Source organism: Pyrus communis, chromosome 3, assembly GCF_963583255.1.
Source record: "Pyrus communis chromosome 3, drPyrComm1.1, whole genome shotgun sequence".
Lineage (NCBI taxonomy): Eukaryota > Viridiplantae > Streptophyta > Magnoliopsida > Rosales > Rosaceae > Pyrus > Pyrus communis.
Genome location: NC_084805.1, coordinates 16389246 through 16404378, shown reverse-complemented (window position 1 = coordinate 16404378; position 15133 = coordinate 16389246). Strand labels below are relative to the sequence as shown.

Below are 15133 nucleotides of genomic sequence, written 5' to 3'. Positions count from 1 at the left end.
GGCCGGAGAAGAAAGGGGAATATTCCGTTAGGCTTAACGGAATATTCCTAACGGCAGTAACGGCATCCGGTTAGATTTGACGGAATATTCCGTCAGTTTAACGGAATATTCCTGACGGCGTCTGTTGACACCGTCAGTGTGCCTGGCACGTGGCCGCGCGTGGGGGGCGCGTAGGTCCGTGCCTGTGCTGGCGCGTGGGGGCGCGTGCGGGGTCCAAAAATTATTTTAAAAATATGGTTGTGATCCTGAGGTTGTGTAGAGCACGTTGGTATATTCATTTGTCCATTTTGAGCAATGTATGAGAAGTTATTACGAGAAACGGGTTATGTGCTTTAAAGTTAACGTTTTTATAGTTGTTTCGCATTTAGGTGACACGTACCCAGAGGACGAGCGTGCACACGCGAGACAGGGGGGCTACGACCCTTCTACATACCAGTGAGTGGGCTTTTGTTTTCCGTATATACCTATATACATTTATATTCCCAGAAATTGATTTAAAAGGGTTATTTGCCTTATGCCATGCATGTTATTATTAACGTTTATGCATCATCACATTCATTAGTAGTGGCATGCATATACATAATTATATGTGGGTGCTGTGGAGGCATAGGTAAGTGCCAGGTAAGCGTTAATTAACGATTGCATTAATTAGTGGTTAGAGATGCTTAGAGAGCTCATAACCTGCACCCCCGGTGTTAGTGCTCCCGCCCAGAGTAGGGCACAGTCCTTCACGTGTTGTTCACCTCCCGCACCATACGCTCAGCTTGGATCCAAGCTAGGTGCATAGGCCTGTCGTACAGACCACAATAGGTGGTTCCGACTCGTAGGTGACCCGCGATTATTCGCACAGCCTTCACGTGATCGTAGCACTAGAGCGTATATATATGTTACACCCAGGCTTGTCGTACAGACCACTTTAGGTGGTTCCGACTCGTGGGCAGGTTTAGATATTGAGAGTAAGATTTGAGCTCTAGATGTAGCCGTACAGGTCACGTAGGTGACTCCGGCTGCCTGATTACATGATATTGATTATGATTATACCTGGGCACTTGCATATCACTTTGAGATTTTGGAATGGCATATCTTGAGCATGATTGGTATACCATTGAGCATGTTTTGCATGTTTACACATACGTTTATATGTTTATTTTCTGGGAAGTATACAGGTTTTACGGCGAGGGGTTAGAAAGTATTTTATAAATGGTTTTAGAAAGATTTGTTTTTGCCCACTCACGCTTTTGTTTTGCGCCCCTCCAGGTTCTAGTTGCTTAGCCGTTGCGGTGGTTTCCCTTGTGAGCTTTTCGGCGTTCTGACAGACACCCCACATTGTAGGGTCGCCTTCGGGCGTACTACTGTTGTCGTTTTATTTGGACTGCTATAGACCTGCTCTGATTTTGTACGCACTAACTAGCACTTATTCTAGTACTTGTATGCTAGTTTTTAATTATTCGTACTTTTATTCTACTATTTTTTTTAGCTTCCGCACGTGCACATGGCTACGTCACCTTTGTGTGACGGCCAGCACGCTCCGATCTCGGTCGGGGTGTGTCAATCGTAATCAATAAATTATAAAATTAATAATTCTTCACAACTTGTTAATTGTTTATGTTAACAAATAGGGTAATATAACGAACTTGAGTCAAAGAATTGTTAGTCGAATCAAATCTAAATATAAGGTTAAAGATTAATGCAACAACTAGGTTAAAGATAATGCACGATAATATAAGGATCCAAAAGAAAGGAGGGAAGAGAGTGAGCGTTGCAACTCTTATCATATATAAAGTTGTAGGATTTTTTACATCAGAAAATAATATTAAACCCTTGACAATTGCTATTAGGTGAGTTTCTAATTATCAATAGCCATGAGCTTAGAGAAAACACTTAGGGCCAACATTGGTTAACAGTTTTTCGTTTGGACTTTATTTTTGGAAAAGAATTACATAAAACGAGGTTGCTTGGTTAATGCTGCTCAAACTTGTCATGGCACAAGTTTAATACTCGACATAACATCACATAATTAATTTGAGATATTATCACTTTAACATTTTCGTTTCATGTAAGCTTATTCTCTAATTTTTTTGGCCCCTAACAAAAAACGATAAAAGAACACAAACTCTTCTCTTTTCATCTCTGTTCCAATAAATATTGAGTTTTTTTTTTTTTGTCAAAATATAAAAAGTTTATAATCATCAATGAAATAGTAAGGGACTGGGACATATAGTTTGATCGATCCCATTAAATGCAACTGCAGTAGTTACTTACAGAAAACTTGAAATTTCCCACTAGATATTTTCAGAGGTTCTATAGAGTAGATCTTTTTTCACTTTCTAGTCAACGTCACTTTGTAGGCCTTTTGGCCTCTCAATTATTGCAAAAAGCAAGTCAAAATTAATACATTTTAAGCCGCTCACACACGTATCATGTCATTTTATTTGTATTGTTCACGTGTTAAGTTTAAATTCACCACATGTAAGATGACGTATTGAGAATGAATCAAATATTAATATAAAATGGATTTTACATGAATTTATAAGTAAGTTTAACTACTTCGTATATTATCACTTGTTTTTATAATAAAATCTCAACTTTCTTTCCTCTCTAATTCGTGAACAAAAATTGTTTGATTAAACGAGGAACATATTTTTTGTCAACTTTGGATGTAATTTTCACACTTTTCTCCACCAATTATGGGATATAAAGGAAAATTCTCAAATGTTTTGCTGGTGTTCTGATCAGCCAGCTCAACTTTTTGTTCCAGAATAAAATCAAGACGCTCGGGGTAGCCTTCGTTCGTTGAAATTCTATTTCAAGTTAAAATGGTACGATAAGATATTCTAATTACTATAATCACTAAAAACTTAGCTGCAAGATATAAGACACACTACTTAAATCAACTGCGCAACCTACAATATTCCTTGATTCTCATTTCCTTCGGTATTTTGGTATTTCTCAATGAACATTTTAATTTTTAAAATAATCATAAGAAAATTTTCTTCACTGCCAGAAAGGAAAACGGACAGCATCTTACCATTTTATCACCTCCCATCGCCTTTGATAATGAAGGTTTGGGAGGGGAGCAGCTGCAGCAGCATGCCTATTGGTCAGTGGCTATTGATCATGCTACTTCATCATGTGTTCTTTTCTCCTAAAAAATAGACAAGGTTTAGAAAATGAGCCAAGAGAAAGATAAGAGACAAATGAATGAGTGCTAATAATTTTATTTAAAAAACTTTGAATTGCTTTGCCAAAATAATATTTGTGGACCCTATATTATGGAACCAATTTCTTGGTGTTGTAGTTTCAATTTTGTTGTAGCATTATTAACAACTGTAACTAGGCCTTGAATCAATAAATTAAAGTCTAAAAGGATGATTTAATTATGTTAATGTAATCCATTTACATATATATATATATATATATTAGTATAACAATAACGTTAGTCGATTATATAGTTAGTTGTTAGGGAAAGCGGAATTAGTGAGAATCAAACTCACATCATGGTGAACATGCATGGTTGTTTTCCGCACCAATGTGTAATTTATATTTAAAAAACTAGAGTGTTATTTTTTTCAAGAAAAACTAATAAAAATGATTTGAAAACTTTGAGTTTTAATGATAAGGATAAAATAAAAGGTAAAGTGAATAGTACCAGGATTGACTTTTTAGTGTAAAAATATGATTTTTCGTTAAAGTAAATAGTACCATGAGTTTTTCGTTAAAATTCTTTTTTTTTATTCTATTATCATAAATTAAAAGTAAATTAAATTTAAATACCATGAATTTATGACATTTTTCAAACTTTGCATTGTGTCAGTTTTCCTCTTGCTGCCAAACCATGAAGCACGGGAGCTTTGAGTTGGTGACAAAATTGCTCTCTTCGAGCGGCAAATTCTCTGGATTTGCTAAGAATTCGGCTTGAAAACGGCTCCAATTGGCTTAAAATAGATTGAGGGAGCGACTCCAAGCGGCTGCAATTCATCAAGAACCCTTTCAATTTATGGCATTTTTGGTATTCTATTTGAATTCAACTTTTAAAACTCAAAAATATTTTTAAAGTTCTACAACTTGAATACTTGTTTGGTATGACTGTTTTAAAAAACTGAACTCAAAACTAACTTGAAAATTAACATACTTCTAAAAAACACAAAAAATATTTTTTTAGAGTTTTTAAACTCAAAATTCAAACCCACTACTTTCCTCTCTCTCATCTTCTCTCACTCCCAATTCCAAACCCACTACTTTTCTCTTTCATCTCTTCTCGCTCCCAATTCCAAACCCACTACTTTTCTCTCTCATCTCCTCTCACTTCCAATTTTTCTCTTTATCCTATCTTACGATTCTTACCCTTAGTATTTCCTCCCCTCCAAATTTCTCTCATGTCTCCTTTTTCTCTCTCATCCCCTCCTCCTACTAATCTCTCACCTTTGCTCTTTCTGTCATCTTTGCTCTTTCTCGTTTCTCTCTCTCTCCTTTCTTTTTCCCTCTTCCCCTCCTCCAGAATATCTTTACTTTGTCTGCTATTTCTCTCTCATCCCCTCCTCCTCCTCTAAATTTCTCTCATATTTCTCTATCATTTCTTTGTTCTTTCTCTTATCTCTCTCGCTATACCAATAGGATCATCTCCATATTCTCTTTGTAAAGTTCCTTAAAATGCGTGAATCGTGTCCCTTGCTCTCTCTAGTCTCTCCTCTCTTTCATCTTTGCTCTTTCTCGTTTCTCTCTTTCTCTCTCCTTTCTTTTTCTCTCCTCCCCTCCTCCAGAATCTCTCTCCTATTTCTCTCACATCCCCCCTCCTCTTCTGATTCTCTCTCTTATTTCTCTGTCATCTCTTTGTTCTTTCTCTCTCATCTCTCTCGCTCTCCCAACAGGATCCTCTCCATATTATTTTTGTGAAGATCCCGGAGATGCAAGAATCATGTCCGTTCGTGCGTTCAATTTTCTTCAAGTATTGTTTATGTTTAATTTTGAATAAAAAAATTTAAAATGATTTATGATCTCACAATGTACGATGAACACGATTAGATCCTTACAAAGAGGATCCCGGATTCCTCACCCTCTCTCATCTTTCTCTTTGATCTCCCTCTCTCTGACCTTTTTAAATATCTCTGTCTGTCCAATTGAATTGTGTAGTGGGGAGTTGTTGCAAGATAATTTTCCTTTTCTTTTAATTATTAAAATTTGAAAACAATTTTAAATCTCATACCAATCAAGTTTTTGGATCTTAACGAAAATTGTTTTTAAAATATGTTGTTAAGAAATGATGAAATTTTGAATAGGATACCAAACATTCATTAGATTCCCTTCAATTTTACGGGCTCCGTGCGTTGCCAAAGCTCTCAAGCTTATGCAATCTTGGAAAAGAGAAGCCATTCTCTTGTACAAAGCATATGGCGACGAGGAAGAATAAAAAGTTGAAATCCTATCATTTTATTTAATACTGTTTCTGACACACCCCGACCGAGATCAGGGCGTGCTGGCCGTCACACGAAGGTGACGTAACCATGTGCACGTGCGGAAGCTAATAAGATAGTAATATAAAAAGTACGAATAATTAAAAACTAGCATACAAAGTAGTAAAAACAAGTGCTAGCGTGTGAGGCACAAATTCAGAGCAAGTCTACAGCAGTCCAAAAGAGAATGACTCGACAAAAGTACACCCGAAGGTGACCCTACGCTGGTGAATGTCTGTCAGAAAAGCCGGAAGAACCCTCTGGGAAACCACCGAAACTGCTAAGCAACTAGAACCTGGAGGGGCGCAAAACAAAAGTGTGAGTGGGCAAAAACAAATCTTTTCAAAAACCATTTAATAAAACACAATCTAACCCCTCGCCGTAAAACCTGTATACTTCCCAGAACATAACATATGTACGTATGTATAGATATGCCAATCATGCTCAAGAATATGCCATGTCAAAATCATCATAATGAAATGCAAGTGCTCAGGTATAAATCATAACAATAACATGTAATCTGGCAGCCGGAGTCACCTAACGTGACCTGTACGGCTGCATATAGAGCTCAAATCCCAAACTCAATAACTGAACCTGCCCACGAGTCGGAACCACCTAAAGTGGTCTGTACGACAGGCCTGGGTGTAATACATATGTACGCTCTAGTGCTACGATCACGTGAAGGCTGTGCGAATAATCGCGGATCACCTACGAGTCGGAACCACCTAATGTGGTCTGTACGACAGGATTGTGCACCTAACTTGGATCCAAGCTGAGCGTGTGGTGTGAGAGGTGAACATCATGTGAAGGACTGTGCCCTACTCTGGGCGGGAGCACTAACACCGGGGGTGCAGGTTATGAGCTCTCTAAGCATCTCAAACTACTGCTGAATGTAAATATGAACAACAATTACCTGGCACTTACCTGTGCGTCCACAGCACCCAATATGCATATGTATATGTATGCCAATACTAATGCATGTGATGATGCATAAACGATAATAATATGGTGCATGGCATAAAACAAATAATCATTTTTAATCAATTTCTGGGAATATAAATGTATATAGGTATATACGGAAAACCAAAAGCCCACTCACTGGTATGTGGAAGGGTCGTAGCCCCCCTGCCTCGAGTGCACACGCTCGTCCTCGGGGTACGTGTCACCTATATGCGAAATAACTATAAAAACGTAAATTTTAAAGCACATAACCAACTTCTCGTAATAACTTCTCATACATTGCTCAAAATGGACAAATGAATATACCAACGTGCTCTACACAACTTCAGGATCACAACCATATTTTTAGAAAAAAATTTCTCCGCCGCACGCGCCCCCACGCGCCGGCCAAGGCACGGCCACACGCGCCGGCCACGCGCAGGCACGTGCCTGGCACGCTGACGGCGTCAACTGACGTCGTGAGGAATATTCCGTTGGTTCTAACGGATTCCTTCAACGGCGTCAGGAATATTCCATCAGATTTGACGGAATATTCCGTCACCTTCTCCGGCGAGCCAAAATGAAGCCCTAGACTAGTAGAACACATCCAAACAAGTTTTGAGGGCTAAAAACCACAAGATCATACCTGTCCACACAAACCAAAACCGGCCAACTTCGAACCAGGCTATTCCGACGTCCAAATTTGTCCAACGAATTACTCCGGGACTCCTGGGAACCTCACTAAGACATCTACGAGCTTCAAAATCCCAAAAACGTGCTAGATTAATGTTTGCATGAACAGTACACAATTCTGCCATTGCCGAATCGACGTGAAAACAACGGATTTCTTACCTGAAAATGGTACGATTGTGCTCCCACGAACTTCACGATCTCGACTGTGCCCTTAGTTTCCTCGATCTGTAATGATTTAGTGTAGTTGTGTGTGTGTCCGTACGAGTTCGAAGGAAGAAGAAGAAAGAATGGAGCTCGGGAGAGAGAGAGAGACAGGGAAAGAGACAGAGAAAGGGATAGAGACAGTGAGAGTGTGTGTGTGGCCCAGCACCTGCCAACATCACACCAAGGAACCAAAAAAAAAAAAACATAACGAAACGAATTAGGGGCAAAGTTGTAATTTCACACGTACGTTAACATGAATTTTGGGACGGGCTGTCACAACCTACCCACCTTAATAGAATTTCGTCCCGAAATTCAAAACAACCAAGCAGCAACCCCTAGTGGTCAAAGAACAATCGAGGATACAAATCCCTCATCCGATCTTCTGTCTCCCAAGTAGCTTCCTCGACTGAATGATTCCTCCACAAAACTTTCACTAAGTTCACCGTCTCGTTCCTCAGAACCTTCTCCTTCCAGTCGATGATCGTCACCGGTTCCTCGTCATACGTCAAATCTGGATTAATATCTAACGGTTGAGGAGGTATCACGTGAGATGGATCAGCAACATAATGTCGGAGCATAGACACGTGAAAAACGTTATGCACTCTAGCCAACTCCGGAGGCAACTCCAACCTGTAAGCTACCTCACCAACACGTTATGTGACCATGTATGGTCCGATGTACCTGGGACTCAACTTCCCCTTCTTTCCAAACCGCACGACACCTCTCCACGGTGAAAGCTTCAGAAATACCCAATCTCCGACCTCATACACTCTGTCCGTAGCATGCCGATCTGCTAAACTCTTCTGCCTGTCCTGGGCTGCTTTCAGGTTAGACTTAATTACCTGAACATTCTGAGTAGTCTCCTCAACAATCTCTGGACCCACTAAAACTCTTTCTCCAACTTCTGACCAACACAACGGTGTGCGACAAGATCTACCATACAATGCCTCAAATGGCGCCATGCCAATGCTCGAATGAAAACTGTTGTTGTAAGCAAATTCCATCATATCCAACCGCTGGTGCCAAGCATCACTAAACTGCAACACCGAAGCTCGCAACATATCCTCCAAAGTCTGAATAGTTCTCTCTGACTGTCCGTCCGTTTGTGGATGATACGCTGTACTGTAAAGTAATCTCGTGCCCAAAGCTTCCTGAAAAGCCACCCAAAATTTCGATGTAAATCGTGGATCATGATCCGAGACAATACTCACAGGGACACCATGATACTTTACAATCTTCGAGATAAACAACTCCGCTAAACGGCCCAAAGAATACTTCTTTCTCATTGGAATAAAATGTGCCGACTTAGTGAACCGATCAACGATCACCCAAATGCCATCAAAGCCATTATGTGTGCGCGGCAACTTGTACACAAAATCCATAGTGATATTTTCCCATTTCCACTCTGGAACGGGAAGCGGCTGCAACAACCCGATTGTGACATCCCACATCGCCCAGGGGAGTGATCCTTAAATGTATATTCCCATCCTTACCTAGCACGAGGCATTTTGGGAGCTCACTGGCTTCGGGTTTCGTAGGAACTTCGAAGTTAAGCGAGAAGAGGGCTAGAGCAATCCCATGATGGGTGACCCACTGGGAAGTTGCTCGTGAGTTCCCAAAAACAAAACCGTGAGGGAATGGTAAGCCCAAAGCGGACAATATCGTGCTATGGTGGTGGAGCGGGCCCGGGAAGTGATCCGCCCCAGGCCGGGATGTGACAATTTGGTATCAGAGCCTAACCCTAGCCGTGGTGTGCCGACGAGGACGTTGGGTCCCTAAGGGGGGTGGATTGTGACATCCCACATCGCCCAGGGGAGTGATCCTTAAATGTATATTCCAATCCCCACCTAGTACGAGGCCTTTTGGGAGCTCACTGGCTTCGGGTTCCGTAGGAACTCCGAAGTTAAGCGAGAAGAGGGCTAGAGCAATCCCATGATGGGTGACCCACTGGGAAGTTGCTCGTGAGTTCCCAAAAACAAAACCGTGAGGGAATGGTAAGCCCAAAGCGGACAATATCGTGCTACGGTGGTGGAGCGGGCCCGGGAAGTGGTCCCGCCCGGGCCAGGATGTGACAGTTTCTATTTCCTCCCTTCTCAATATAAATACATACTAAATAAAATTATTAATAGAAAAATACTAAATAATAAGACTCCTAAGACCATCTCCAACTCTTGAAGTAAAATCTAAAATTTTTAGCCTATAAAATTTAAGTTTTAACCCAAAAATAACTTTTCTGCTCCAACAATTATGGCCTAAATTTTTTAGCCCAAAATTATTAAAGAATAAATTTAGGCTAATTTTTTTTAAGTAATTTTTTTTTTTTGAAAAAAATTATGTACACTATCCGAATTTAATTTTATGAACATTTTAACCTAAAAATATTTTGGATTCCGATAAATATTGAAAAATCACTAAATTTGGGTGAATTTTGAGTTAAATATTTTTTTTAAGATTATTTTAGCCGTTGAATTTAAATTTGAGTTGTTAGATCTTTTTTTATACCGTTGGATTTGATTATATTAGATATCGGCCGTCAGATTCAACAAATTTATAAATATAAAATTGGAAATTAACAAAGTTTAAATCTGAACCGTTGGATGGAACCAACGGTCCATTGCTTTGCACCGTTAGATGAAATGAAGAGCCATTGGGCTCATATGTCTTCCTCGACATGCCCACATGGGTGGGTCCCCTTGCTGCTTGTTTTGGAAAAGTGGGGGGGTGTGGGATTGTAAATGGCGCGTCAATCCCATGTGGTTTTAAAAAAACTGGTCGTGGCCACGCTCAGACGTGGGCCAGCCCACTAACGCAAACTCAAATCTTGGCCGGAATTTGGCCAATTTTTTAGTTTTAGCCCATAACCCAATTTTAGGCGAAAGGTTGGAGTGTTTTTTTTTTTTGGGGGGGGGGGGGGGGTGTGGAGGGGGGTGGGGGAATAGAAGGTAAATTTTGAGACTTACTCCAAGGGTTGGAGTTGGTCTAATAGTAATAGACCAGTTGGAACATTTGTTATTACTAAAATTATTTTAATATTTTTAATTGTCAAATCAATGTAGCTCCCAAATTAGAGCTTTTTGAGTTTTGACGAATCGCCGAATTTGCTGTTCTTGAATCCTTGTTCTTGCTCCTGAATTCGTGCTTCATAGATTAAATTGATACTTTTTAAAAGATTAGAGGATTTACAACCAAGTTGAATCTTCCAAGTAAATACTAAATTTGTGTCGTAAATATGATAATTTTGCTATAAGGTCTTAATTTAGGGAAATTGCAAATTTTTTTTATAATTTTTCTAACAAGACAATATCTTAAATTACTCTAACCCGTGATGCAGAAACTTTTATAGTAGAAGGTGCAGACATGTGCATCTAAAGTAAGAGCATGTCAAGTGGTGCTATATATCTGGTCTCTACAACCATACAGCTCTCATATATGATGTCCAAGGTGTACCAATGGATCTAAAAACAATAAGGCCCTGTTTGGCAGATCGGATAAAGAATCGGATAGGATTAGTTATACGGACTCGGGTGTTTGGCGTTCACTCGTATTAAATAAGCGCCAGATTAATTTAACTGGTCGGATAGGATAACACGGTATACACCCGCTTAATAAAACCAACCAAAACGCCCGGATTATTTAGTCGGGGAAGAAGAATATGGGAGAGAAAGGGAGGGAGTTTGGGGGGTGTGGCGGAGAGAGCTGGGGAACAATTATTTGGGATTCTTCTGCAGTCGGGGAAGACGAAGGGAGAGAGAGGGAGGGTGTTTGGGGGGTGCGGAGAGATCTGGAAACAAAAAAATGATTTCACTTTTTAAATTTTTTGTTTTGTTTTTTAAGTTTAATTCCTCCTATCTAGTATAATATCAAACACAGTATAAATAATACGGTCACTAGTCCGATACTGCATCAAATACCCGACTAATTTAATCAGTATTATCCGGTGACTATTTATCTTATCCGACAGAAATAATCAGTACAATCCGACCTGCCAAACGAGGCCTAACTATAGGTTTAGATCCTAGCCGAAGTATGTATAAAAATCCTCACGATCAAGGACTTCTTAGAGACTGAGTTGTTGTGCAAAGAGTGGAGCCCATTGTGAGTATAAAAATCCTCAGACGTAGTTTCTATGTACTCGCCCGACAACTGCTAACACAGCTATAGGCGTGGGCCCCGCAACATGCTGCTTCACTGAATTTTTTGTGAACTATTGCAATCAACGGTGCATACTGATTATGGATTTTGTTACTTTTAAATTGTTAGAGATCAACGGTTTCAATTATATAAACCTTAAATTTCGGATTTATTGTGTAAAGACTCTCATTAGAGACAATACATTTCTTTAGGAACAAAAATTTGCAGCAAATTACACATTATTTTTGTCTCACATATTCTCTTCGTGTTGAAAAATTTAAAAACAGAAGGAAAACAAAAACTCACCGCTCAAAATGCCGATTTCCGGTTTTCCAGTACAGACAGGAGAGAGAGAGACAGACAGTGACACACCCACTCTCACTCACTGACAGTAAATATCGCGCGCTCTCTCTCTCTCTCTGTCTCCTGTGCCCACAGAGGTTGCAGCTGTCTCCAGCCCAATCCCCACTCCAATTCTCACTCTCAACTTTATATACCCCCTCTCCTCCCTTCCCCTCTCCAATTCTCCATCTCCCGCACCCCAACAATGCCGCTCACCAATTTCACCTCCCACCTCCTCCGCCTCCTCCTCCTCACCACCACCACCGTCTTCGCCAATGCCGCCGCCACTCCCTCCGTCCAAACCCTGAACACTCACGAGCTCTTCAACCCCAAGCTCCCTCCCCGCACCCTCTCCTCCAATAAGAAATTCGAAGGCTCCTCCAACCTCGTCGACCTCCGCTACCACATGGGCCCCGTCCTCTCCTCCTCCCCCATCAACATCTACCTCATCTGGTACGGCAAGTGGGCCGCGCCCCAGAAGCTCCTCATCACCGACTTCATCCACTCCATTTCCGCCGCTCCCTCCGTCTCCCCCTCCCCCTCCCCCTCCGTCGCCGAGTGGTGGCAAACTGTCTCCCTGTACACCGACCAGACCGGCGCCAACGTCTCACGCGCCGTAGTCGTCGCCGGCCAGTACTCCGACATGAAGTACTCCCAGGGGAATCACCTCACCCGCCTCTCAGTCCAGCAGGTCATCGCCTCCGCCGTCCGATCCGCCCCCTTCCCCGTCGATCACAAGCACGGCGTCTACCTAATCCTCACTTCCGAGGACGTCACCGTTCAGGACTTTTGTCGAGCCGTTTGTGGTTTCCATTACTTCACCTTCCCCTCCATGGTGGGCTACACTCTGCCATACGCCTGGATCGGAAACTCCGGCAAGCAGTGCCCGGAAGTCTGCGCCTACCCGTTCGCAGTCCCGGGGTACATGGGCGGTGGCGTGCCCGGGGCGCTGTCGCCGCCCAACAGGGACGTTGGCGTGGACGGGATGATCAGCGTGATTGGGCACGAGCTCGCTGAGCTCTCGTCCAACCCGCTGGTGAATGCGTGGTACGCCGGGGAGGACCCAACGGCGCCAACGGAGATTGGGGACTTGTGCGAAGGGTTGTACGGGACCGGTGGCGGCGGCGGTTACATTGGGCAGGTGATGAGGGATCGGGAAGGGAAGACGTTCAATGTGAATGGAAGCAAAGGGAGGAAGTTTTTGTTGCAGTGGATTTGGAGCCCTGTTTTGAACGCCTGTGCTGGGCCTAATGCTCTGGACTAGATTAAATTTGAAAGAAAAAAAAAAAGATAGAAATTTATATTATTTTCTTATAGATAGTTGGAGTTTGAGAGAATCCGGGTGGCGGTGGTGCTGCTGGTGGTTGGTGGTGGTACTGCTGGTGGTTGGCGGTGGTGCTGCTGGTGGCAGTGGTGGGGGTGCTAGAGGATAAAGTAAGCTCTGCTTGAGCTTAGAGTAATTTTCTTGAATTTTTTGTTTTGTATTTTGGTGGGTTAGTTAGGTTATTTCGAATTTTTATACCATATGTTCATATATGTTTATATCTATTTTTCTCCCATTTGAATGAAATTTGCATTTTCAATTTTGTTCACTCTTAATTTTTGTGAGGGTTCATGTCACTAATTTTATTTTTATTTAATTAAACATATATTTAAACCGATTCGAAATACGAATGAGAGATGCAAACTTGAATGTAAAAGTGAAATTCAGTATTATAACCAATTTAACAATAAATTCGTGCACGCACTCTTAATTTATGGCATAAAGAAACGAGACAGCGGAGAGTAAGTGATATGATGCAAACATGCATGTAATGTGTGTTGATATCAATTTGCATATTATAAAAACGTTGATACATGTTGGAAAATTAGGTTTTTTAAAAATGGATAAAAATGAATGACGATGTCATTATCAACACTAACAACTTGGACAAAGAATTAGGTCTTTTAAAATGTAGAGGTTAGTAGTAGATTTTTTAAAGCTTGTCAAAGTGAATGAAGTGTAGCATTTAATTAAGCATTTTACTTAGATTTTGATACACAGAGGTGCACAGAGAGACAAAGCAGGAGGGTCCAAAATGTCATATTTCACGGTCGTCGTCGTCGTCGTGCTGTCAAAGGCACTACTACTGTCATCATTTCAAATGGGTTTCTCACGTCTTTATTTCAATACACAAGTTCAGAAAAATATAAAATAAAATAAAGTAAAATTGTGATGAAATAATTTAATTTATAGTATTTGTTGAACATAAGTCCAAAAGTGTGATTAATTTGGTGGACGTAATCTTTGGATTATGCTAAGTCCCTACAAGATTATGCAAGTCAAACAATGCAAAAAGCTCTTTTTCAATATTAATCACCGTGGCCACCTACCTTACAAGCACTTTGACCATGTGATTTGATCCTCCTTTTGCAACAAGAAAATGCATGGCTGCATGCATATATGAAAACAGTCATTCATGTTAACTGTATCTTGACTCGTATTGAAAATATATCCCTGTTAAACTTAAATTGGGCTATTTTTAACTACGTCTTTTGAAACTCTATTTTTATATGTACGCATAACTAACCATAATTTGTAGGTTAAGAGAAGTAAGTCGGGTAAGAGCCAAGGAATGTTGATTCTATAACCCCGACATTGCCAAAACTTCATTTTAATTTAAATATTTTGAATTCGGAAGGAGGAAGCCATGGATCTTATTATGAGTCATTTTATGATGGGGTTGGCAAATTTATTTCTATTCAAATTGTGTAATACTTGGTAGAAACTTGGACAATAGGCCACACTCATGACTAGATTTAGCAAACAAGTCGTGTTTGTTGTTTTTGTATTATATCTGTTATAATAGATTGTGTCATGTGAAATTTGTTATTTTAATGTGTTTTCAACAGGTAACCTGATAACGATCGAACTTGTTAACAGATTGCCCCGAAATTTATTATTTTTGTGATGTATCATGTCTTGTTCTTGTTGTTTACGTATTATACCCGTTATCGTATCAGATAACCTGATAACAATGTGATTCATTTACAAGTGATCTGATAACAATCCAATTCATTCACAAATTAACTTAAAACAGTGAAATTTGTTATTTTTCGCATCCTGTTGTTAATGGATGGTGCAAAAAAAATTCAGATCTATTCATGACCCAAAGTCCCAACTTTAATGGCGCGTTTATGATCTACAGCTAATATTGGGGACCACAAAAGTGGACATTAATATTGTTTTTTGCGAAAGAGGGCCTTGGGGCTTGCAATTTTGCAAAGTCTTTGGAGTGGCTGCTTGCAAAAGAAAATAAAGAAGGATTTAGTTACAAAAATATGACAAGGGTCGGTCCAAAAGGTCCAAATGCCAAACTCTGCTGCAGATGCCG

At 40.5% G+C, this 15133-nt stretch overlaps 1 protein-coding gene across 1 annotated transcript; it reads left to right on the top strand.

Annotated features, from left to right (window-relative positions):
- Positions 1–11922: 11922 nt before the first annotated feature.
- On the top strand, positions 11923–13358 carry LOC137727969 (protein EXORDIUM-like 5). Its single transcript, XM_068466831.1, has one exon. It carries the CDS (start codon positions 11965–11967, stop codon positions 13021–13023), a length of 1059 nt encoding a protein of 352 aa, XP_068322932.1. The 5' UTR covers positions 11923–11964; the 3' UTR covers positions 13024–13358.
- The last annotated feature ends 1775 nt before the right edge of the window (positions 13359–15133 follow it).